Consider the following 27,824-nt stretch of genomic DNA (forward strand, 5'->3'; position numbering starts at 1 on the left):
CAGTGGAACTTCGATTATACAGGAAGTCGTAATGCAAAAGTCCAAGTGGGAAAAGTCCTGACAAGAAACGTCTACGACATTAAATCCGCGACGACACAAGCACAATATCTGCATAACATCGACTAATGTGAAACGATTTAGCCACTTACATAAACGGCAAGAAAGTCTGGAGCTGGCCATATCATGCAAAGGAAGAATGAGGAAATTATCCGAGGACCGACGAGAGGCAGAAATCTGAAGAAAATCAGTGACTATTTCATCCTGTATGAAAAGAATGGAAACACAACGGATGGAAGACAAAAAGCCAACAAACAAACTCTGCTCCGGCGGAGTCGGCGAGGGTCACGGAAAGTGCCCGCTCATTATGAGTTGACATGCGTAACGTGACGTTAGTTGGGAGTAGATGGAGAAGTGAGGGAGGGGGCAGGGCGCAGGGGTGGCTTCAAAGCACCCGATTCTCGTGCTCCTCAAATTAGAAGGTCGCGTAATAAGTACCCTGCAGGCCTTTCTGTCGAAGAAAATGTATTGTGGAATATAAGTGGGACCGAGGAGAATCGGCAATAGTGCGCGACAAGGCACACAATCGCGCGGAGGGACCGAAACAAGGTAAAGTCTTGAGAAAGGTTACATCGGAATAAAAGTCCTGAGAAAGGTTACATTGGAGTAGAAGGGGCGTTACGTTCACACAAAAATGACTGAAAAAGAAAAAAAAAAGATATTGTCCTAACACTATACATGTATATGTTTTACAATAATCCAATATACTTTTCGTAAGATTTACCACCGCTGTTTTAAATTTTATTTCTATTTTTATTCGATGTAATTTTCCTTGTATTTACTGTTATATGAGTAATATATGTTTTGTAATGTGTGGAGCAGAATTTGCTGCATAGCGCTCCACATGTATTGCTGTTGCAACTTGAATAAAGAATGCAACATCCAATCTCATGTTTTCTTTGATAAACATATAGCCTGTTTTGTTGCGATAGTTTCACTAGTATCTTTGTTTATCCGTCACTGTTTCTGTATATCGAAGGTGAAACAATAACAGCAGAAGGAACAAAGGCAGCGGGTCATCGGACGAGAAGTGGGTCAAATCGCGAGCCGTCTCCATGGTAACGGGGATGACGTGACGACCATTTTTTTTCAGGCGGGATCTATGGCGATTAATGGTGGGTGAGCTGAGTGCAAAGCGGAGGTTGTGGGTATTGTTGATGTCATGTGACCGGGACATAATACACGGGAGTCCCGGAGGAGCGGGGATCACAGTTCTGTGTCGTGAGCTAAAAAGTGTGATTACATGGTCGTCATCACACGACCCGGATTTGTCACAAGGCGATCCTGGATGCCAGGCCTTCCTAACGGGTAATGGATGGTGGGATATTCGCGCGATAACAGGACCGCGCGGGAAAATTGTACTTTCCTCTTATATTTCTCCCTGCTTGGCTAAATTTGAACAAGTCCAGAGTTGAAGTCATAGCATTCTAACTCCATGGTCCGAAGGAGCAGGAGTCAACCAGGCCTTCCTAATGGGTCATCGATAGTAGAATTCGGCAAAAGTAGGGCCAATAATTGGCCATAAGAGTGTGCCTGCTGTGATAAGAATAATAACTGCAAGAGAAAATTACACTCATTCTTGTATGATTTTTCCCTATTTGGCTAAATTTTACATTTTTTTTCTGAAAAAGCATGGTCAGCCTGATGGAAACTAGTAGATTCTGGGGACGAGCTTCTTCTGTCCGAATAAGTCGAGGTGAAATTCGACACTGAGGAGAGAACGGCGATTCGTTCTTCACTGTTGTAAACAACATTATTACATGTTCTATGTTGTGTACTAGTATCTGGAAAAGCCAAGATATAAAGACACACAGGAGGCTGCTTGGCTACATGATCTTTGCCCAAGGCGCGCAGCATGTGTGCGCGTTAGAGTCAAGCCTTTCGATATCCAAACTTCCGAAAAAGATAAGAATGTTGACGTCATCACTACGTCATCATTTCTGGTTGCTCGTTTCCTTTGACATTCCAGGGACTCGTGCGTCCTTGATTGTATAATCGACCATAATCTCAACAAAAATGTGTTACACGACGAAGTGAAAATGACATAAACAAATTTCACATTCAGTTTTGACCAAAGTGGACTTTGACGGAGATAAATGCCAATGTGGAAAAAAACATGTTTTCAAAGTTCCGGAGTGTTCTATTTCTGACGCATTTACAAAACACATGAAACCCCCCAGGGAGAGCACGTCAAAGTTCAAGTTACGAAAAATGACAACTTTGCTTGCGTCACGATGACCGCATCCAAGCGCTACTGAAACGCTGATCCAGGACAAATCTTCCATGACTGGAAAGCGATGAAAACAATTTGCCGGGCTGCCACGCAGGGAAACTGGCCATGATGCTACGATTTTAAGGCTATAATTTATCACTCTCTAGGCAGAGGTTTCGGGTATATCGGCTATTTTCTGGAAATTACGTTGGCCACTGTTAGAGCACCAGGCTCAGGTTCATGTTCCAAGAAATTACGGTGATTAAAAAGCAACAGTAAGTTATAAACGCCAATCATATTCGTTTACTCTCATGGTTTCCATGGCACACGATATCGGATGCAGTTACCGTCTTCAGTGTTCTGTTACTCTTCTGTTAGAAACAAAATCTGTTGCTACGTGACAAAATATACCGTATAGATGTTGGAGGAAGACTCCATTACTAATGTAACTCCGCGAGTAGCGAAAACTGATAAGCCACGCCCACGGTAATAATAAAAAAAGCGCATTATCCCCCCCCCCGAAAAAAAACCCTCATTGAGCCTGCTAAAATAGTGAGGCTCCGTCTTCTCGGATGCCGTTATTCCTGCTACAGCTTCATACTAACGCCTCATGCATAATTTAGATCATGGATAGTAACCACTACTGTGTAACCAACCCAACCGTCATGTCTTTTCCAAATTGGACTCGCCCTATTGGTCCGCGTTAGTAGCCTTTTTCGCTAGTCGCCACCAGACCAATAAACAACACGGGTTCAAAAACAGTAAAATTTGAGTTTAGTCACTGTAGTGTTCATTTGCCTGTCCCCCCCCCCTCTTCTTTCTTTTCCGAATTCTATAATCCGCACCCCCGTAGGAAGGCCTGGTGGATGCTACCTTTTACGCCTTCTTATCGTCCCTGCTTCACTGTGCGAACCTGACGTGACCGCAGGTGACCCCTGAGTGGGCGTGGCACCCAGGTCAGCGTGAGACTGTCGTGTGCTCCATCACACGACACAAGGTACTGATTCTGTCTTACCTACAAGGCGTTGGCTTCATGAACTTTTTGCCTTTAAACGTGACAAAGACTGCCTGCATGTACAATCTGACAAAGAATGCATAAGAGATTATCCATTCAGCAGGCGTGCGAGATTTATGGCTATTGGCATTTGTAGAAAAGGAATCCTTTCTCCCATGAGGTGATGTGGCATCACCAAAGACACGGAGCAAACACGCGGGAAACATCGGATTCTTTCTCTGCTGTTCTGCCGCGCGGAAAGTGACACGCCTTGTGTAAAAAACTGAAGATGATATAACAAGGAAAAGGTAATAAATAAAACTTGTTGAATCTGAATGCTCTCCAAGATGATAATTTGTCCTATACATGTACTACATTTTTAGACAAATACTTGAATCGACAGTTTTGCTCCAATCAGTCGTCTACAAACGGCTCTCGAGTTGACATTTTGTGCTGAATAATTTCTTTGAAAGTTTTGATACGAGTTATTACAGCAAACTCCGGTAGTTGGCTGTAATATTGTAATGAAGACAAGGTTCTGCTGAACAGTAATGATGATGATGGTATAAATGAACCTGTGAGAATTGCTAGTTGTATTGAAAATTGAATTGTCTTCTGAAGACATTATCCTTGATACGCCATCGTGCCACTCATTTTGAGATTTAATTGCCAAATGTGATTTACTGCAGGTCTGTTCTAACAACGTTTTGTGACCTGGTGTGAATAATAACTGACAGATTTTTGTGTGTGTGTGCTGTGATGATATTGTCCTGAGACAAAGCCGTCGTCAGGTGAAGTCTAGCCACATCGATCTCCCGTGCCTTCAGGGACGGCGCCATGTCACGTTCACACGTAAGTACGTGTTGAACTTGAACTTGTGACGCCCTGGCGGACGCCGACGCAAACCGACATTGATATAGACGCAAACCGACATTGAAATAGACCATTGAAAGGAATTATGTACACTGTGCAACTATTCGATTGTGAAAAGGAAATGACCCGGGAGACGAAATTTGTCGGACAATTTCGTGGATATTCTCTTTTTCAACACATCTACAGTGTTAGTGGAAAACGTTGATTACGGCAAAATTACGGATGAAAATGGTGTATGAGCAGGTCAATATTTCATATTCATAATTTGTCATTTCTAACTTATTTACGGCTGATAGATGTATTTATCGTCAATATTTCAATGCTTATGTTAGCTTACTGAAGTATTTACTTTATCTTTCTATGCCTCAAACGCGTAATTCAGCGCTTCCGTTTGAAAAGCGGCGCTACAATATACACTCGAGACAAAAAGATTTCAAGTTAAATATTCATATATAAATGTGTATAGCCCTTTATCACCATGTTATCAAACTGTATGAGTCAACAGTTACGCCCACGCGGGGTCCTTTGCTCCACGCCGCCCGGAAGAAACACCGTGCGGGGCAGATGGGGGGTCGGGAGTCAGGGACAGGTATGCATGGCTGGACTCTACCTGTTGGGCATTGCGAGAAAAAGGCAAAGAAACCTTAAGGTCAAGGTAACATGGATGAAGATAAGCCAGGAGTGTTCCATTTTTAATGTATAATAAAATAAAAAAGAAGGAGATCTAGAAGATGTTACTTAGAAAAAGGACATAAAAGGAATGTATATTTGTCAAGCTACCAACGATAGGTTACTGGTCTACCCACTGCTGCCAACTTGACACATCAAAATAAAATAAAGACATAAAAAAAAGACAGACAGTTCACAACAAAAGACTTGTCAGTCCGGACAGGTCGAGGTGACTGACCGCAGGTCACCACACCTGAAGACTGAACCTTCCGTCAGGTATAAAAGTCACGCCAGGTACAATGTGGGAACGCTGACAGGCGGCCCTGCCCTGCACGCACAAGGTGGCGCGGGGTCGATACCTAACCAAGGAAACTCACGCCAAGATGACTCACGCAATCCATACATACACGCAGCAATTGCTGCCCGGATTCCTCCTGAATAGGTGCCCACGCCTGTAGAAGCACACGCCCACGTAATAAAGGAAGATACCGACGTCGCACATACTGTACAGCTGTTGGCGGTGATAAAAAGTTGCATGAAAAGCCAGCCCACGCGCGCCATAATCATTTCTTTTGAAGCGGAGCCGTCATTTGGTACTTTTAAGTTTTATTGGTATCGATAATAAAGGGGAAAGTTGCTACTACTAGAACTAGTACTAGTCCTGGGCAACACCGTCACTACAATGAAAATGCTACGTTCGGTACCTTTTGAGAGAAACCACCCTCCGGTCCAAAAGAGTATCTACTAGTATTACGAACTTTTATCATTGTTGACAGTTTCGGCCAGAGTATTTATTTGTGTTTACGAAATCTAGAAAACAGACGTACATACTCCACCTTGGGACCTACTCTGTTTTAAGACATACAGGGAGCCTCACTGATAAGAAAGAGTGCATTATCTCCAAGCTTTGCAATCGGGCGGAAGCTTAGCCAAACACAAGCCACGCCGAACAAATTTGTAAACAGTAGTATTTATAGATACCATATCAAGAACCTGACAACCATTTACCAATAATCAAAAGCTATAAAATAGGTTACTTTCTTTACTGATACTGTTGGACTTTGTATCTTACTATTCTCAGTTCTAAATTTGAAACGGAATCGCCCACGTTGTATAGTTGTGAAGTTATAAAAAGAAGGTAACGTTCACTGGAGATTTAGGACACACGGTACAGGATCGTTATCTTGCACTGGCAATGGATGACGTCGAACATCTCGCGTGACTTCAGTGAAGTTCGATCGATGTCCTGAGGTCGCGTAAAGATCTCCTCCAAGCAGATGTTTGGGGGAATCTAAGTTTTCCCAACCCCTAGCTGGCCGTAACTGTGAGCCCGTTTCTAAGGGGCAGCTTGGAAAACGTATCGATTTAGGGCCTCCCTCAACATCTGCTTGGAGCTAAATGCCTTACGTGACCTCAGGACATCGCACTTTGCTGAAGTCACGGAAGACAAGCACATGACATGGCCAGGAGAGATCTAGAATATTAAAGCAGAGAAACACGTGAACAGCCGACAGGATGTTAGCCTGGGTGCCATCCGATTTGTAACAGGACTCCTTGCACTAGCTGGCCAGGGTGTGCAAGGAGTCCATTGCAACTTGGACGAGCGTTTTATAAATAATAGCCTCTACAAGGCCTCAGAAGCGGCTGGAAAGAGTAAAAAAGGAGTGGCAGATTGTAGCCTACCTATAGCGGACCAATTCCCCTGGCATGTTATCTGTCTATTTGGCCAATTTGTACTGTTTTCATCCGCCTCTAATGCCAGGTAGAGGCTAGTAAAGCGTGTGGAACGTTAAGAAGACAAGCGCCCTCTGGGACAGATTTACCTGGTTACCTGTAACACGCCAACGGGTAGTTCTGAAAACACAAGGGGCCTGTAACATGGAATGCTACATTACACAGAGGCAAATAATGTAGTCCCGAAATTAGCCTTACTAACTTATTGATTATAAGTTACTGTACTAGTATATATTTCATCAGTTGGTTCAATAATTAAATGCTACACTGAACATACTGTGTCAATGGGGTATGAAATGCTACATTACATAGAGGCCACACAGCGACCCTTTTTATCGATATCAAAGTACAGGTTTGATCAGCAACCCAGTGTGGAACCATTCAGACCTACATTGCACAGTTCCAGGCAAATAATCTAGTCTACAACTAAACCCCTTTTTAATATTGATAGGAGGTAAAAGGAATTACAATCAGCCCAGAGTTGAAACATTGCACAGTCCCCAAATTAACCCTTTTTATTGATAGATCTAATAAATATATAATTCATTAACAGTAAGTAAAAATGGAATAAAATGCAGTCCAGTGTTTGTCTTCCTGAAAATAAAAATCATTGTTCTGCCATGCCTTCTATCTTATTCAATACAGACAAGAGCAAAACAGAACTGTTCTGTAGGGCAAATACACATGCCACAGAGGCATAGACGTTTGTCATCAGCAAAATGAGTCTGCAAAACAGAAAGCAAAATCACAACACGTATCAGTCAGGCAACCAGTTTATTACAAAGGATCTGATTGCATGTTGTCTTCAGAAGACAATTCAATTTTCAATACAATTAGCAATTCTCACAAGTTCATTTATACCACCAATCATCATCATCTCTGTTCAGTCAGAACCTTGTCTTCATTACAATATTCCAGTTTCTGTAGCGTAAATTTCTTTCCTAAAAAAACTCAAATAAGACCATTCTATTCTTTGGGACACAGGACCTACAAAAATGTACATGTAGGTCTCTTGACATCATTTTGTTCAGGTGTGGCCTTGGCACACAAAACTAGCCACAACGGCTATTAAATAGGTCAGGTGAAAAGAAACTATGTATAACAGTTCCTGTGAGTACGGTATTTAAATGGTTGTCAAATATTTAACCTATCATGCCTGAAAATGCCTCATTTAGTTATTGTATCAGTTCTATGGTACACAGAAGTTTCCTTGTCCGATAGCTTAACTACATACAGCAAGTAAAACCATATTTTACTGCGTCCTTGAAAGGAACTTTCAAAATAAATTGTTCACTCACAACATTGCAACCCAAGACAAACAGCGTGGCAGCCCTTTTTGTGAATCGCAGTTGAAGAGTTCAGCAAAGTTTTCGCGACAAATGATACAGAACAATCTGCACAAAGGAGAACAGTTACAAAGTATGGCAATAAAACACACAAAGCTGGTTGTTTGATCAGCGTACAAAACCCTGGAATTTCAATATCAACTTCACATGACCCTGAATAACCCTCTCTGACCATCTGGACCTGGTATGGATTTTTCACAAGGTTTAAAGAAATGGTTATTGCCAACAATTCTGTGCCGGGCCGATCATACAAGCGGTGTGACAAAATAAATAGCTGTAATAATAGCAATAAGTGCCAATAAAACGTCCAGTGGCTGGTAATGGAGCTATCTGCACATGATGGCCACTTGTGTGGATGGAGCAAAATTACAGCCTATTAACCCGATATTTGGACAAGGCTGCGGCACAGTAGCCTCTGATACAAGAGCAGGCTCTAGAATCGCAGCCCCCAAGAAACCGAGTACAAGCCCAATGTGTAGAGGCTAGAGGCACAGCACATGTTAGTCTGGATGCCAGACTGTTCTTAGGGCTAATACACAGGTCAGCCCCAGAGTTGAACTGAGGGGTCTATGGTAAAATTTCCTTTGGGACATGTTGGCCTTGGAGCCGAGGAGCTAGCCTATATACTTGCTGTCAACAGTCTGGCACCCAGGCTAAACACATACCATATTCTAAGGTGATCGACAATATAAAGAAAACAAAAATGAACAGCAGAAAGTGGACATTTTCTGGTCTGCCACACAATATGTAGGTAATATATCTCTTATTCTTTGGTGCGATGCTCTTTTTTGTCTTCCTTACAAAAGTATCAACATGGATAATTGGTGAAATGCTTTCCCCCTGGGCAGGCTAGGTGGGTGGCAAGGAGGACCGTCTTCATCCATTGTCGTGGTTGTCAGGCAGATGCACCTCCATCCACCTGTTGGTTTCAGCTGGGCGCTACCACTGCTCGGTCAGGGGGTGTCCTCCAATTCACACTCTTTCTTCTCTTGTAAATCCACCCTCTCCCACTGGAGGTTACAATTATACTAACAAAGAACAAGTCTGACAAGAAGGAAGACTTCTTCGTGTACAGTACAAAAACAGACAAAACTGAAAATGCTTCAATGTTTGCATTTTTTTCTTACTGGTAAAAACATGAATCATTCAATGTGACCCAAGTTTGTCTGCTGCGCTGTTCACCCTGCCCTGTCATGCATTTTGTCAAACTGGTGATTGCACTGTTGTTATGTGGTACTAGTATCTTTACGTGAGCTACTGCATTAAGCTCGATAATCTGAACTTGAATCCATTGGAAAGGAAATAAACATGTAATGTAATTTGCAGAGCTGAACCATATTTAATGTTGCAGCATGGTTGCAGCATGTTAACTGACTGCGTTTAGAATACGCCAATATCAATTTGCAATTTCATAAGTCCACAGCAAGTCCCAACGATATCCCACAATTCTCTGAGGCAGCAGGTTTGTGTCCTTCAGTCAAGGTCACAACGGTTGACCTTGAAGACATAAGAAGGTGATAGTGCCTGCCCCACCCTCCCTCAAGAGACCTGCCCAATAAATATGATGCCTGAAAATTATACAATGTGTATAAATTACGTTCAGTTTCCATTTTCTTATATCTGCACATGGTGTCTGTGAATGTATGCTCTTTCCGTCTTAAAAAATCACAGTTTTTTTCAACATACTGTGACAGTTTTCTTCACAGTACCAGTGAGTGTCATCTTCAAGGCAAGCAATGCAGAATTGTTTCATCAAGAAGGTCTATTTTGAAGCACTGCTGCATGGTTTAGTGTATCCTCAATCCAAGTAGGAAAAGTTCAACTTGTGACACATGCCTCTGTAATCGTGGCTAAAAGTGGTGGCATCCACTTCTGTACTGCACCAGTGCTTTATGATGAATTTTAAGGAAAGTTTCTTTGCATTGGCTGCATCAACATTGAACCGAACATCAGAAAAAGGAGACCAGGCCTGCCTTGCAGTAAAAGCTCCCTTCCCTGTGTGGGACCTGGAGATCTTGGGTCATCCGAGGTCATTGGCTAGGACTTGGCCCTTTGTTTCGGACAGTTTGGCTGAAGGGGCCACCCTGCCCCACCCCCTGGGAGAAGAGGGACGATCCGGGCTGTGTGGAGTGGGATGATGCCATTCTGCTGGGCGGGGGTGTGAAAACAGGTGGTCTCAGCAAGGGAGGGGTTCCAGGCGACGCTCCTGATGTCGTCCCACCTGCAGAAATGAGAAAGGACAGAGATTAAGAATTAGAGCACCAATACAAACTTGGGAACAAGTGTAGAATATCTACCTCCTCTTGTTTTTGTTATGCTGCATATACATATATTTGCCATCAAGCCTCAGCATCAGTGTGCAAGCACATTTAACCTTCGGGACCTGGAGAACAACTGACGTTAAACCAGATAGTGAGTGACATGCACTGTACAACAAAAGAGAAGGTGCTGTTTTTGAAAGGGCAGTTTTTTTGTTTACTTTGGTTATATTGGAAAGCTGTAAATCTGGGTTTTATTTCGAAGGGAATATGTGAGACTCTGCTCTTCACTGTAAAAGTCTAAAGCCTGTCCTTTAAAATAACACATGTCCATACATTACAGAAATGAGCCAGAATGGACTGTAATTAGGTGTGGCGTGCAGGTATGCCGGTATAAAGGAAATGAAACACAAGATTCAGCTTATCAAAACATGAACACACAAGCGCAGCAGAATTCATCCATCCACACGACTGAACAGCAGACAAAAATTTTCTCCTGCATTTCCGAGCAAGCAGCTTGCAAAATATTGCGCTCCTACACCCCCCCCCGAGCGACCTCTCATGGTTCAGCCGGGCTTCTCGTAAACCTGGAAGTTTCTGGGTCACTTCTCGTGAAGTGAGAAAGGCCACGGGTTCAACAATGGGCGACATAAAATATTCATAACCGCGTAATCTGGAGAAGATCAGGGAAAGATTCTGGCTAAAACAGCACACTAGAGGAAGCCATTATTATACTAGTAACATGTGCTGGGAAACAGTCAAACGTTAATCTTCAAGTAGATCTATTTGGTGGCTGCAAAACAGTGTCAAATTGGCAGGGTAGCATCCATTAGCCATCCATTTGTCTGGCGTAAAAAAGACGCCGGTGCAAGAAAAGAAAGCCTGATAAAAACGTGTCAAAAATAAGCCGCAGCCTAAACCTCTGCTTGGAGAGTAGTCAAATATGACCTTATATAATGATCTAAGCTGCTTTACAGGTTGCACATGATTATGGAATTATATTTGATATAGACATTTTCTTTATTAAGGTTAGACAGGTTCACTTCAAGGTCATGGCTTAATGGGGGAAATCGTCTATACAAGAGTATAATGAAAAGGCCTTGTAGTGTACTTAAGGAGGTGTATTAATAGTTCCAGAGCAATGTAGTGAGTCTGAGTGACTAAGCGGATGATAACTCTGCAGCATTTGCATGGTAACTTGGATATTCATAATATGTATATATACATACATGTATATGGGGTGACCAAGGTGTGTCATATACTTGACCAATGACAATTTGATATCCAATACTCATGACCATATGACCATAAAAATTGGGGTGCTCATCTCCACGTATCATTACGGTATTATAGTATACAAGATTCTCAAAAAACAAATTGAGGAACAGTTGACAGCTCTTACTTGCTGTACATACATGTTGTATTATGTCTATGGAAGGGTGAGTGAGATGTCCAATGTCTTCTGTGAGATGTCCGCACGTACCATGACTAAAATGTATATTCTTCGATGAAATAGCCCGAATACATTAAGCAACTTATGTGACTTCCTCTTTTCTATTCATGCCTGAGAACTTGTAGGACTCTATCTACAGTGCATTTAAGTGAGTTACAGATGAACATCATGTGAATTGCTTCAAACCTCCTTAAAAATACATGATAAAAGTACCTTTAGTTACTGTCCTTACATAATTAAGCAAACCAAACTTGGCGACCCAAGACATTGTCCTCGGGTGACTCTTCACTAAAGGTTGTACCCTTCAACAGAGCCACGACACTGTCCTTAGGTGACTTTCCTTTTCAGAGAAGCTTGTAACTTTCAAGACACATATATATTATGTATACGATGGTACTACATAATGTATGGTCATGTCTGACAAATCTGAGACTTGAGAGATGAGGGTGGGTAAGATGAGATGGATGAGTCTGGCTCAGGTAATACAACAACACCTTTAGAAAGTCATGCATGCTATAGTTCAATCGTGGTTCAAGTTTGTTCAGCTCACAGCATCAATATACTCTTCCTATAACCTGCCATAAGACCATTAAAAGTATAGGGAACAGCAGTTTTCATACTTGGGCTATTGCTTTTTTGGCCTTGTTTTCTTAATTATGTCTCAATGCCATTATGTCTCTACTGTTAATGCATGCTGAAAAAGACTTCAAGAATCACCAACACAATGTTTCTTGGAAACATGACTACTCCAGCCATGGGTTACTAATGGTCTGACTGTTTGTCAATACCATTTTTATTCCTCACATCAAAGAAACCATGTTTCTTGATGCAGATATTTGTGTAACATACTGTGAGCACAAAGAAAAAATACTTTTATTTCCATAAAAATAACTTGTTGTCATAAAAAGTGATGCAATATATACATTATAGCACCACGCAAGCTCACTCTATGATAACATTGAGTCTGTCCTTTTTGATCTGCCCTGCAACACAAAAGTTTGCTTGCTTATCCCCCCGGATGTGGCAAACGTTTAGTGACCCACTTTATGAGTTGTCAGGTGTGAGTAATGATGGCATCGTGTCAACCTGAGAGGGAAGCAATGTTTAGTAACTACATTAATCCTGCGCTGCTGTTTTCACAAAGGTCAAGGCAATTTGTCACTGTTCTTTTAACCCAAAGTTTTTTAAATGTTATTTGTTCCTGTACAGATGTAATTCACACTTACACTAATATGAAAGTGAGCTACATTTTTACACCCACCCAGTAAAATAATAGCAGCCAAAATGTGCCAAAATCCAACATGTCTATAAAACTTGACATGAATGGTTGTTTTATTTGAGCCACATGATTAGAATAGAGCTACAGCATTCATGACAGTTTATGTCATAAGATTTCCTTTTTATGAGGAAGTCCATATAGAGACTCTACACTGTTGTTACCAGTAATCTCTTCTTTACAACAAGTTAAAGCAAGTAACTCCCACGGACATCAACTTGTTTTTACAATGCTCTAGTCAGGTATGTGCATTGTCTCTGTCAAAAGGCATTGTCTAGATGACCTAAACATCCCTCACCATCTATATCACACCTATCATTACAGACGTTGTGCTTCTAACAACAACAAAAATTAAGAGGTTATAGAAATCAAAACATTCCATCACAGCTATCTTGCAGTTACAAAGACACCTACTCAACCAACTACTGTGGGAAAGTTCTCAAGCTATTGTAGTTCTTTCATGGGCAAGTAACCCAAACAATTGGGGACTTTTACCCGATTCATTGTTCACTTGTCCTTCAGAGGACGCGTTGGGAATTGTTCTCTCTCTCACAGAACTGGAGCTTGTACAACCCCAACTCAGTGTTGTTATTATAATGACTGAACTCAAAGCCTCTTGCTCAAGGTTTCCTGCATCCAGTCTTCCCTTGTAAACAAGTGATGTACAAGTGATGCTCTTCTCCACGAGAACTTGACGTCTAGAGGACTTTTTTTTAACCTCTCTCACCTGGCTGAGGGATACACCTGGTGAAACACTGAAGGAAGACGCGAGCAGCCGATCTCCAGTCATCTTCAGTCAACGACCCCACAAGTGGAGGAACAACCGGGACAACAATGCGTAACCTTGGCAACAGGAGGATCAGATTGAGCCATCATGTGATCTCTTTTCTCTCCGGAGCTTACCGGAAGTGCAGTGGGACGGTTTAAGTGTGTGGTCTGTGTAAGGGGGAGGGCTGCCAACCACAAATGCAATAGTTAAACAAATCTCTGCTTTCTGTAGGGCCACAATAGGGATGGAGTGAGGGAGCTTTGTACTGTTTTGGTTTCTGCTTGAAGTCGTGCATGGTTAAGTACCTGCACAATGGTTTCAGTTCCAGCATAGACTACACTTTGGCGACTTAGGAGGATTATAAAAAAATGTTCAATAAACTAAGATGTCGATTGACTGACATAGTATCTTCGCAAAGAATGTTAGGAAATTTTTAACACGTGGCTAGATGACTTTGATGTCTCATTGTTCCGCATATTTCTACCAAATGCATGGTATATCAGTATTACACAGTATAGCTAGAATTTTGTGGGAAGTATTCCTGATGTATCCAGCAAGAATGCCATGCACAGCTGGAGTGCCTGTCATCCATCCAGCAGGCTCCTGTGCTGTTTGTATTATCTCCAAGCAGATCATACGGTGGCAAGGCAGTATCCATTGGCCAGAGGAGTGTCCATTAGCCACCGAAGATCTGCCTGCAGTCGAAACGTCAAAGGCTATTAACACCTAGTTGTTGCCTACTCAGAATGTGTTTGCCAAGTAGTTTATTGCCCTAACCACCGGGCAAGGCTATTGTCCTCCTTGTGGGGCTGCATGGTTGGCCGTTACAGGAAGTCTGTCTATGGGTCACAACACCAACTGTTATACATGTATTGGGCAGTTTAAACAATGGATCCGGAGGAGAAGGTTCACCTTGTGTTTTGTAATGTCTGGCATGGGGTTTTAAATTTTAACCATAAGTATCCATTTCCATGTTTCAGAAAGCATCACAGTGCCAGCATACAGAATTGTATCTGATTCAGTTAGGGGGGGAACTCCCACTGAGATGTGCGCGGGTGACTGAATTTGTCCCAGATTCAAGCTATAAACCGCTTGTAAAAACCTTAGCGTGGCCAGTTTTTCAATTGTTGTTAATAGGGGCACAAGGAGGGGCAGAAACACCATTTTTGAAAGGAAGTGCTCCTCCCTGTGCGAGTGCAGGCAGATCTTCGGTGGCTAATGGACACTCCTCTGGCCAATGGATACTGCCTTGCCACCGTATGATCTGCTTGGAGATTACTGTTTGTACACCACATACATGACTCTGTAGTAGACCAATGAATAAATTTCACATACAAAAACACACAAATTGGGGTCAAAGCATTGTTTACTGAAAAGAAAGGGGCCCGGCACAGGAAATTAGAGTCTGTACACTTGGTAAACAATTTCAGAGAAGAGGTCAAGAAAATGTCCGGCAACATTTCAGAGAAAAAGGGGTTATGTAATAAAGTAATAATAGAAATAAACAACTTTGTATTCAACTTCTCACTTTTGCATGGAAATACATGTGTATGGTAGCTTGTTCATAACATGATGCAGTATGGCATAATTTAACCAGCAGTCTTCTCATAATATCAGAAAATGACATGTAATAATCTAATAATAAATTCATAAAAAATTGTATAAAAAGGGGTTAAAAGTCATTAAAAATGAGTTATATTTCTTGGATATTAATGTTAAAAATGTTCTATATATTAGTTTTTTTTGGTATCACTGATGATCCATTGTGGGTCCTGTTACACAGGATTAGACTGGATAGTGATGGAGAATTTTCTCGGGTATATTTCTGTGCTGTCTCTCTCTAGCTAAAATACAGGAAGACAGTCACAGTGCACACCTATTGCAGCAGATATTGGGTCAATGACTGCCAACAGTAATGGTTCTTTTAATCTGACATCGGTAAAAAGGATGGTAAACACAAAAGTCTGGCAGACTTGGTTCCTGGTAGTTTTCTACTAGCCTTTACCAGGCTTCAGAAGTGGCTGGATAGAGTAGAAATTGGCCAAATAGACAAGTAACATATCAGGGGAGCTGGTCCGCTAAAGGAGTACAGTTTGCTCTGAAGCTATTTGGCAACTTCTACTCTTTCCAGCCTCTTCAGAAGCCTGCCTCTTTCAGCCTCTTCGGAAGCATAGCAGATGCTAGTTTCCTATCAAGACATGCTCTTTTAGACTACCAAGTCCTGAAGCTGACAGATCTGCCTCAGGAGACAGGGATGATAAATGCTTACACATGTAAGACACAGGCCACTTCTTCAGGACATTGCTATTAGGACATTGCATGCTAATTGAGGGTGAAATCAGACCATTGGCAATCAAATGGCACCAGCCAATGCACCAATTTCATGCCTATTAATACCCCTTTCAGCAAAATGAACTCAAGGCTACAAAGGTGGCCTGCCTCCTCCATTCATGGGCTTGATGATGCCATTGAGGAGAGGAAGTGTGGGTATGGGGCCTTTGTCCTGGGTGAACACTGCTACCTGTGAGGTCTACCACTGACCCTAGTGTAGGTCCAGAAAAAAAATGTGTGCGAAAGAAAAAAACCCTAAAAATATGCCTGACCGTAACAATGGGATTCAAGTGCCACCAACTTCCAGTAACCTGTCTAGTGGTTGGTGCACTGAATTCTCGACCTAGTGGCCTGGGTTTGATTCCTGGGGTCAGGAGACTTTCTACTCGCCCCTCATGTTTCATGACCCTTGGTATGACTGTTCCATGGGGCAACAGGAAGCTGCATATACCTGTTTCATGGAAGGAGAGGAAACTCCATGCACTTATCTAGATCTCACAGGCACTGTTTGGCAGGACGGAAAAGAGCTCGCTCACTCAGGCGAAGGAAGCAGTCGAAGGACATTGTTTTGTCAGAAAATCTGGACATTTTCCAACAGCCTAACTAACCAGTACTCTCCAAGCATAAGTTTGAGCTTCAGATTAATTTTGACATTTGTTTTTGTCTTTTTTATATTGGTGTCTTTTTTTGGCCAGCCAGGGTGGTGTTTTGGATACTGCAGCTGCCAATGATACTGTCCTGCAGCTACCAAAATATCTGCTGGAAGATACTTACTAACCAGAAGGGAAAGAGAAATACTTGGGTCCGTCCTGTCATATTCATGAAACACTCTGCCAATGATACACAGCAGGGAAAATTATGTGGTGGAGGTCAACGAGGTCTGTGACAACAGGGTCCATGAATACAATTAGAATGTTAATTTTTGAATCAAACAAAACAACAGCATTGAACGAAAACCTATTGTTCTGTTGCCTTTAATCGTTTCATATGTAAAGCATTTATCAACCTGGGGTCTATGATAATATAATTTTTTTGCAAAATCATTTTACAACTGTAGTCCCCTGCCATGGCTTCATATTCATCAACAAATTCTGGGGCGTTTCTAGATTCATCTTCAGAATGTGATAATGCAAATTTTTATCAACCATGCATTTTAGGTTGCTGATGTTGAAGCAAATCAAAGCATATAGAATGTCCTCTTTCCTCCAGTGTACACCCTACTTTCTTGGTCACACAAGTTGTAATGGTGATGATGAATGTACATGTCGCAAGTACAGTACTGAAGGTTATAGTTACCGTAGTGTGTATTGAATCCGACAAGTGTATCAGACTGAGGAAGCACTACCACTGGTACATAAACATCTACAGTGACTCAGAGGTACTTGGTTGTCTTGTAAAAGATGACTTAGCTGGAGAAAAGATGAGCTACTCTATAACAAACTGCTGACGGCAAGGCTCCCAGTGAAATGGACTGTAGCACCGTGCCATCACTCAGTCTCAGTCAGTGCGCTGTGAAAAGGCTTCCAAGAATCACCAGGATTCATGTAATAGACAGTACTCTCCATACAAGCAGAGGTTTGGCTTATTTTGGACTTTTTCTAAGGCATTTTTTAAGGCTTTCTAATTTCTTGGGTTGTCTTTGGGTTAGGCCAGTATACCCAAAGAAAAGCTGACAAAATATAAAGCATAACAAAATGCCTAAAAATGTGCGAAACAAGTGTCACCTCTGCTTGGAGAGTATTGCCATGACCCCCCCCCCTTGCCATCTGTCTTCATCACAGATTAATAGTTTTATGAAACGATCAGCCCCATGCCTATAACCACACATTGGGGAGGAATAACTTTCTGCAGGATTTAATCATGCCGATGTTACAAGCTCAGCGACGGAATGCCCGCTGCTCAAATTTGCGACCTTATCTTATTCTGATTAACCTTTGCAAGCCACGGGTGACTCTAGCCATGCCACAGGTTTCACTAGCATTTATTTTAAAAACTAAATGACATTCATCAGTGGGTAGACTTCTTGGACAAGAGAGCAACTAGTTTGTCAATTATTGAATGTACATGTAGTCGCTCTCAAGGGTTGAACTAAAAACCATGTTTGGGATAAACCCTCCCTGTAGGTGAAGCAGATCAGTTACATGTGGTTTGAGCCTGCGGTTTGATAGGGTTTAAAATCACAGCAGCAAATCACAGTGCGACCAAGGGGCTTAAAACCTCCATGGTGTGACTGGCTGGGCAGTTCTCTAGCCTCTAACACCACCTTTCTGACTCAGGGCTCTAGCCAGCTAAAAATTTTTTTCCATCAGCCCCAGGTTCATATTCGGAGTCAGCCCAGGTTCATATTCGGACCTGGGGGGAAAGTGCTTGCAATCTAGGAGGTCCAGGGACAAATTTCAAGCATTTGAAAATGCAATGTCCCACATTTTGAGAGGCAAACCAAGGGGTTGAGAGTGGTTGGTGGTGGTCCTTTGGATGTTTCAATTTTGTCCATCAAGGTTGACGGATTGGTTAAAAAATTTTTCCCTCACATGCCACAAACAAAGTTCCAGCAATTGATGGAAAAACGGGTGCTGGCTACAAAGACAAATGCAGACAGGAGACTGTGAGCAGGCACCAGGTGTAGAAGGATGAGCTGCTGGTAGAATCATGACAGTGAGTTATGGTGCACAGGATTGTTTGCGCCTCCGCCTAATTGACAACACAGGAATCCTGACAACTACAACAGATTGTAAAAGGCCAACAATTCGTTTCCCTGTGACGACTCTGCATCCTGACAACTGCATGCTCTGAGATGGCTTCGATATTCAATCACTTGCCATTTTCATCTTAGATATCTACAGGATGACAAATAGTTGTAAACTTTTGAAGATGATTGCAACAAGAAGATGCTGATAAATAATGTGTTATTATGTATGAGGGGTTTTCTCCGTATATAGTGTAGCTAGGTCTTCGATATTAGTCATTTTGTGCCCATCCAATCTTCCTGTTCTTATTTCTATCCAACTTCTTGGAAGCCCAGACAATGGACAATCAATATAGAACTGATTGCACTGGTTCTCACATGCCATGGTAGCATATTATCTCTCATGCCGTGCAGTGCACATCCTATATCTTACCCGATCTTCCTGTCATTATTTTTATCCACGAGCTTCTTGGAAGCCCGCACACAAGCACACGATCAATACAGGAGTGACTCAAACTTGGAAGGCATCATTACACCTCGGGGGTAAGAGGGGATGAAATAACAAATTACTTAGCGGTAATCAAAGTCACGTGCTGGGAGCCGCCGCCACAGCAGAGGGAACATTAGACAGGGCTTGAAATACCACCTGCATAACACTGTTCGTGTAATGCAATGTATGTAATTATGTGAAAAAAATGTATGTAATTGTGTGAATTCCAGGAAGACTATGATGGAAATTCGAATAAAGTCTCAAGAGCAAATAAGATTTTTTTATTGGAGCTATGCAGGTCTATGCATAATGTCTACCTGCACCTGACTTGCACTGGTCCATGTACTGGGTTTATATACATGTACCCCGGTATGTGTATGTGGATTTTCATTACCGATACTGTCACCCACCGTAATTCATGTAATGGCAATGGTTTCTGAACAGTTTTTAGTGTGATCCATGCTTACTAAGTTCTGAGTGGTGCAGGTAAAATTTGGTTGACGCAGATAATTTTCAGTGTTTCCTGCACCGGTGCAGGTATGCAGAAAAGAAAGGATTTCGAGCCCTGTTGGATGTTGCCTGGGGTGACAATTACTTTATCGCGATGATGAGTGCTCCGCAGGGCCAAACCACCAGAGCTCCACTCCTTATCTAAATTGAAACTAAATGGCAGTTTACCAGGCATGATAGTTCACTTATATCCGATGTTCTTAGATCAACAGAATATGATGCTACTATTTGGGAGGCAGGATTATTCGCAACCTCTGTTATGGCTGCGCTAATTAGAAATATGGGGAAGTGCAGAGTGAAATTTTTCAAACGGAGAAAGGAGGGGTCATGAATGGAGACGAAAGTCTAGAAAGAAGTGTAGGCGAGCATTTGACATCTGACACACACATCATTGAAAAGGTCTGTTAGGACTGACAAGGTTAAAAACATGAGAAAAGGTGGCAGTAAAGATTTATCTACGCTACAATGTAAATATGTATCAAAAGAAATAATAGAAAAGAGGAACTAAAGGGAAAAAAGTCCAACAGCAAATTACTATCTTGTCCTGCAGGTTATCATAATGATATCTCTTTTATCAATAAAATAGGCGAATAGAGTCACATGTGCACTATGAAATATGCCCGCAGGAATACGTATTTGTAAAAATTTTGCTGCAACATTCCATCTGGTACAGTCCCATCGGTCCATCCACTCGCCTAATCATATTGGACAGCTTCCGTACATGCACATTAGGCCCGACATGGTCAGTTGAACTGGCTGTGTGCTGGTCAATTGGCATCACCTGGGGCTTGTGCGGGTCCCCCAGGTATGGGATAATGTCATTAATTGCGGGAGGGCCGCGGGGATACGTCCCATATCCTGCCATTAATGTCAGCATCAGTCACAGGAACGTTACATTCCCCGGGCTTGTTAAACGAGCGCACACGCCGTTAATCAGATCGCTGTCACGGCGTCCAAAAATCACTAAGTGCTCGGAAAACTCTCTCTTTACCTTCAAAATACATTTCTTATTGTAATTAGCTGCTGTTGTACTTTAAGATACCTTAGACAGCTGCTTTGAACCTTTCAGGGCTACAATTTCTGTTAGGTGTTGCAGGGTTGAAGGCTGGAAATACAGCATCATGTACAGTAGTGCAGAGGATGCAGCGGTGCACCTTGCTGACCCAAGGGGGCCGCTAATGTCACTTAATGTGCGGCCGGGGAGATGGAAATGGAGTACAAATCTAAATGCAATTACTTGCTCTGGCAAGTTCAGCGTTCAGCGGGGACCGCGGCATGATGCCCCCCGCCTGCGCCGAGGCTCTTTTAATCAATGTCAACCAGCCGTTTGGAAGTAGAGCTAGCTGGCGGTGTCTGTCGGTCAAGCTAAGGTGATCGTTGAGCAAGCTGATTTCCTATGGGCTGGCCACTAGCAGATTTTGTGGTCATCCAGATTTGCTTTCTAATACAGTTAGGTGCTTGAAATACACTTTGCACTTGTTGGCTATAAAATTCATTCATCCTCAACATTTTCATGATGTTTTAAGGGGTGTTTTTTTTTCATGATTGAAGCTTTTACAGCTGCCAATATTGATTGCTTATACCTCTGGCGCAGGTAACAATTCATTTGTTTATGACAGACATTGCAATACAAATTTGTTACATAATTCATTCAATAGTGGAAAATCTTGAACAAAACATCCTGCAAACAGAGGAAATAGATGCTTTTTTCTCAAGTACACTAGAAAAGACTGTAAGCTTCACAGCTCACTTTATATCAGTGTATATCCAGAACCTCATCAAATGTAAGTAACCATAAAATGCAGGAAGGCCATAATATAACAGCGGCCACGATTAAAAATTTGTAATCAAACTGCACCTAGGGAGAAGGAATCTGGGGCAGGTTTTGTTGGATAAATCTTCATTCTTTTTCCATGAGCTCCCCTGGGTTGGCTGTTCACCTTTGTGAAACCGGGACAAAAGGATCCGTAATCGTTATATCCGTTCCTGTTACGAACGTCGACGGCTGATTATGTTATCCAGCTTCGGCAGCATCACTTCTGACAGCCTCCAGGAGCGTAGATGGATGACATCGCTAATCCAGGTGCACGGGAGTTAATGCCGCAGTTTCGTTTCCAGACACGATAATCTGGCTCCGATGATTTTCACAATGAAAGATCACAAAGCTGGAGAGAGATCGGTTCCAAGGTTGGAGCGTGGAACATGCATAATGCATGTAACTAGGCTGGAAAATTCCGGAAAATCGGGAATGCCTAATTAAGATCTGAGGGAAGGTGGCCCGGGTGGTGATTAAACGGCCGTACAATGCTTTTCATGTCTCCTCAGTTGAATTACTTTTCACGCCGCACAGGAAACACGTGCCTTGGGTTGAAATGACAATATCTACGAAATTAACATCATGTAAAATTATTATAAACTTCATTATTGCTGATCGTGTGCACGAAGCAAGTATGGTCTGATCTCAGACCAAGAAGGTCTATCTTTGCAACCTTGCTCAGACTGGAAGTACAGTACTACTAAGTATCAAGCTAATTACATGATAAGAGATACAGAAAACTTCTGAGAAGTGCACAGAGAACTTACAAAATGTATCCACTGAACTTCAACTCGTAATATAGCTTTCACCCTTTACAAATACATGTACATCTTCCTAGTAGTGGTCTGCAATTTTACATCTGCTTGGAGATTACAGACCAAATCTCAAATCATATACAGGGTTATCCCAGCTGGGACATTATAAAAATTGTGTCATTGTACAGTTATCTTTCTTTATTTCATGATAATGAGGAGGTCATTAACATGTCCCACCCCTCATGCATACTAACTGAGATCAGGGGCAGGTCACTTCCCCATGGTGACACTCAGATGTGACTGTGATGATGATGGAAAAATTAAAAGCTATAATGTTGTGGAAAAAAAGCAATGATATTCTCTAGGTCTTGCTTGATGGAATACTGGCTCTTTGACAACTTTCCAGATATTTCAAGTGCTGCACTGTTTATTTGAAAATTCATACACATGCCGATTACTAGCTACCGATTACACATACATAGCCTAGCTACGCTCAAATTCACCGGTCAGACTAACACACCCTTGCTCTACTGAGTGGAACTTAAAAACTGACACATCTGTCACCTGAAGTACCTGTCATTTCCTCCCGATACAGCCAGACCTCCTTTCATGCATAGAAGCTCATTTTGTGTGGCACACTGTTAAATTTCAACTGACAACTTTGCCCGTGAATGCGGAACATTCGCCTGAATTATACAGAACTTTCAAAGCATATTTGTGCAATGATGGCGGTGAGAGCTCCGTCGTGGCAGTTTAATTCCCCGAATAGCGTGGCAGGCTGCCAGTCAGATTATTTACAGCAGTGGGCAAAGCACTTTTCTCCTTCGCTGGGAAATCGTTAACGATTTGCCAAGTACAGTATGCCTGAGAGTGACCAACTGATAACTCAGTCAGTGTTTTAAGTGTATTTTTGCAGCATCTATCAAGTCTTTATGGTAGTGTTCCATTTCTTACTCTTTGCCTTCAACCCAGGAGTAGAGAAAGGCAGTAGTTGAGATGCAGACCACAAGAAAGAGGTATAAGAAGCCTGTTCAATGCTGACTCTACATCTGATTGGAGATTAGTTACAACACAGGTGTAGCTTTTGTCAAAGCTTGTTTCATGAAGGAGGGTTTAAGCTAATTTTAAACAAGTCTCCTTGGTTCATAGAGCATGGGGCAAAGTACGTAAGTGGCAGGCCCTTCAACAGTTCAAGACAGAGCCGGATGAGTAGAAGCTGTCTCTCTCTCCTCCACTTAGATACTGACCTAGTCAGCAGGGTTATGCCCCCGTGTCAAAAGGTTGTCAAGTTAATCATACGGAAATATCCAGAAGATGACAGACGTGTAAGTAAGTAGACATGATTTCACTGAGTTTGTAGAGCTGTCAGGTAGATTTGTGTCTGAAGATAAATTTTGGTCAACTTTAAATAAACGATCTTGTAAACTGCATGGTTTCAATTTTGACAATATCATGCAGTGTTAGAAATACCCATCTGCGGTCTGCATTTTGCAGAGACATTTTCAATATTGCAGAAGAATGAAAAAACTGAAAAAATCAGGCTAGGGGTATCAATGGTGTTAAAAGAGCTTTTGTGTTCACTACTGACTATATAATATATAAATAATTATGCATTTATTTATTTGTCAACATGCAATTTTCCATATGCCATGAGTTTAGATCCTGACTTTTAAGTGTGTATTTGCTGAATTGCAGAACAAAATTTTTTCATTCAAAAGTGTTTCTACCACTGTGGTGACTACCTGTGGAGTTCACATGTGGTAGTGAGTGGGATGCATTAGTTGTGTGTGTGTCTGTGCTGGAGGGAGGGAGCAGGGGAGGGGAGGGGAGTGCCTTCTTCATGCATCTGAGGGCTTCTCTAATTAGATTAATACACAGCTGAGCACATGACCCCCTGTGTTCTGCAAACTGTTAATTAGTGGAAAAGATTTCGTGTAAATGCAATTAAAAACACAAGAGCGACTGCAATTACAACATGAGGGTCCTCCCCTGGCAATTTCTCAGGAGGAAATTGAAAAAAAAAAACCTTTTGAAAAACTTCAATCACATAAGTTGAATCTCAAGCCTGGGGTCAAAGTCTGCCTGTTACAGCAATCTGTTGGGAATGGTCAAGTTTCAAAATACTATGAAGTTTTAATTCCTGACTCTCATTTATATATCAACATACAAATGTGTGTACAAAATGTAGATGTTTATTACAAACTTCAATATGACATTAGCACAGATGTTGACTTTTTTTCATTCCCAAATCGAATCATGTACCAAGTGGGTCTGGTGGCAAAGTGGCCATCAGGGCCTTGTAATTAATAAAGTTCATCAAGCCAAATTCATGAGGACAGCGGTAGCACCCGTGAACGAGCAGGTAGAATAACCTATTAACCATCTGTGACAGGGGCATTAGGAAGCCGATTAAGCACTTATCGGTAGGGGAGGAGGGATTCATCAACCACTGCTAAGGCAACATGGGCTACAGAGCTAGTAGAGACAACACACATAGCATCACTGCTGACCACCACACCTAGCCTCTGTGGTGTAGCCTCTGCCAGGCTTCAGAAGCTGCTGGAAAGAGAAGAAAATGGCCGACTAGACAGTTTGCCGCTCCTTTAGTGGACCAACTGGCATGTTATCTGTCTAGTAGACCAACTCTCCTGGCATGTTATCTGCTGCTTTTGGCCAAGCCTGGTACATGCTAGATCACCACATCAAACACAAGTATCCAACCCATTTTAACTAATCTCCAAGCAGATACAAGGCTAGACTCAGTGTTTTATGCATGTTTTTTATTGGATAATGATGGGTGTGCTCAAAACCGAAGTAATAAAAACTGCGCGGGAACCTAAACACTCTAAGGAAATACTTTCCAGAAATACCCAGTTAAAAATGTGCGGGAAGTGACCAGGATAAATGATAACAACTGCAAGTACAACAGAGTAATCTCCATCAAAGCAATCCTGTTTTCCCTCTCCGTGGGGGGCACAACTGTTTTTGCTGGCAGCATCAAATCTCAGCAGCACAGATCCCCCCAAATCCTCACACTTAACGCCAAGTTTGTTGTCTTTCCCAGACTCGCTTTCTGGTGGATATGAATTATACATATACTTCCAACTTGTGGTGATAAAGTTGAGCAAATAAAAATAAACTTGTACATGATCTGATCATGAGATACAGGTAGACCCATCATCTACCATATTTTATATATCTTGAGTATCATTGAAAAAGACGAGAGCCGAGAATATAATGCCACGTTTTTTGCTTTGTGAAACATGTGTATCAGAAGCTGTAATGAAAAGAAATGTATCAATAGTTTCACCCTACATGTACTTCACATACGTGCAAAGATAAACTTGCTGATTCAGAAACGGCTGCTCACAGCAGAAATCATAGCTCCCGTTTCCAAAAGCTGTTCTGTACACAATTTATTACTTGAAGCTGTCCTAATTGATTATGTTAATTTGACTTCAAATTTGCTTGCATCTGCAACTACTGAGTGTACAAAAATTTGCGCAAAGCATTTCTGCCAATTTGCACAAAACGTTTCATGAGAAAGGCCATTAATTGACCAATGTCACGAAGATGATTTCCTTTTCAGTGAAAGAGAGGTCATATCTGACATGGGGTTTTTACTTCTTGACAAATAAACAGGTACATGATTAAGATGATGAATTGAATCAATGTCAGATGATGTCTTTACTATGTCAGATTCTCTTACTGTATCATGACCAGGTGTCCTAGGAATCACAGTAAATTCTATCTGTCAATGGTCTGTCTAAATTCTATTCAATACAGTTTTCATATCAGTGTTTTATGGAATGAGACTTCCTTGGAATATTGCATTGTCAAACCTTCTGAGAACCATTATAATTTTATTGACATCAACCAATTCATCATGATCATGAGAGAATGAAATTGTCTGATGGCAGCAATTTCAATTTCAAGTTTACGGCTTTGATACCCCTCAGAATACACTGTAAAAATAACACATTCCCAGTTCTTTGATTGCATGAGTTGTTTTTATTGTTACAGGCTATGGAAATAATAGGGAAAAGGTCGTGATAGTTTTATTGACTGTTATTCCTAATGAACTTATTCCACCTTTGCTTTCAGTTTGAAGGTGTCACAAATCTATTCAATGCCAGCTGCTGAGGATGTGTATAGCCTGCCAACTCCTCTGGCAAAATATTCCCCCTATTTTGGCCAATTTGCACGATTTCTTTTCATTCTGTAGACAGTTCTTCAATACAGATCAATACAAGAGATAAATGCTTGAACTATAGTGATGACATAGTGCCATCATTAAGTTCAAGTGGTATTATGTAATACCAGATGATGTGGATGAATTGAACACCTGCAGTCTCTGTATGTGGCAGTACCTGTTAGAATGTCAGTCACATAAAACGTTCGTGACAGTAACTCACTGTACATTATTATGTCACTGCTAACAACAGACTGCAAAATTCAATAAATGTCAATAAAATTATGATGGTTGACAATTGGCCGGGCAATCCAATATTCTGAAGAAAATTGCACCATATATAACACATCTGGAGCTATCCCAGAATCCTGTAGAGTTCAGTAACAGTACCAAAGTAAGTCCTTGCATAGCAATAGTCTACACAGGTGATTGTACATTGAATTTCATACTAAGTAAATATGGCCTACATCTCTTATGCTGCTGATCCATTGTGATGATTAAGTGTATATATAGAAGAAAAAAGTTGTACAGTCTTTATCTTAGTGTGTTTCCTATGCAATGAAGCTAGGAAATCAAGAAGGTTGCCTTCCTCTTAGTTGTCTTCCAGTGTCAGGTACCTTTTCACTTATGTCCATACCATAGGTGTTTCTACATAAACAACATTCAAATTATGTTTCCTAATACATGTATATAACGTTATTGTCTGTCACCATGGTCTTGTTTACGACGGGCTCTTCAAATGAATTCCTGGGCAGTTTGTTTCAACGAGGCTTCTCGGAAAGGGTCAATAGAAAGTGGAAGAAAACCTGTGCACATTGGAGTGAACTGGTGTGTAATTCTTGTATTCTTCCTTAATTGTGTGTCACCTGTAACTCATCACCAAGGGATGAAAGGAAGAACACACTATTGTGCCACAAACACAGGGAAGAGCACAAGCCATCAACAGGCATGAAAATCAATGAATACATTGCCCTAGTTCCTTTATTTTTACCCTTTTTGAAGCTGGTATCAGACCTCAACTTTGAGACCAACTGGAGCCAGTCTAGGCTGGACACTGTGACTTTTAAAGATACACTAAACAAAAGATCTATTCTGCCAAGAGCTTTAGTCTATCTTCTGCATCAGTCACACATATATACTGGATTCACAGACTCTTCTAAATGCTCTAGTTGCTACAGACTTTATGTGCCTCTGCCATGAGGCTACGCTGTCTTCTGAAAAGCAACAAAGAACCAAGGATGTCTGGAAAGAACAAGGCAACTCAGAGTCTAGTAAAAACAAAGTCGCATAGAGAATTTGTTCATCATGTAAAATGCTCTGTACAGGTATATCTATCAATAATCTTAAATAGCATCTTCCAACTTGTTAAAGATACACAATATCGTCCTACACAAAACCTACAG

The 27,824-nt window shown here is 41.6% G+C and overlaps 1 protein-coding gene across 1 annotated transcript in view; it reads right to left on the bottom strand.

Moving 5' to 3' along the window:
- Window positions 1-9,880: 9,880 nt before the first annotated feature.
- LOC109472138 (DNA helicase INO80-like) overlaps window positions 9,881-27,824 on the bottom strand; it is a 69,380-nt gene continuing 51,436 nt past the window's right edge. Inside the window, exon 41 of the mRNA XM_019771714.1 lies at window positions 9,881-10,106. Within this exon, the coding sequence (XP_019627273.1) occupies window positions 9,916-10,106 (191 nt within the window). The 3' untranslated portion in view covers window positions 9,881-9,915. The remainder of the gene's footprint in view (window positions 10,107-27,824) is intronic.

Source organism: Branchiostoma belcheri, unplaced genomic scaffold, assembly GCF_001625305.1.
Source record: "Branchiostoma belcheri isolate BF01 breed outbred unplaced genomic scaffold, Haploidv18h27 scaffold27, whole genome shotgun sequence".
In the NCBI taxonomy this organism is placed as follows: domain Eukaryota; kingdom Metazoa; phylum Chordata; class Leptocardii; order Amphioxiformes; family Branchiostomatidae; genus Branchiostoma; species Branchiostoma belcheri.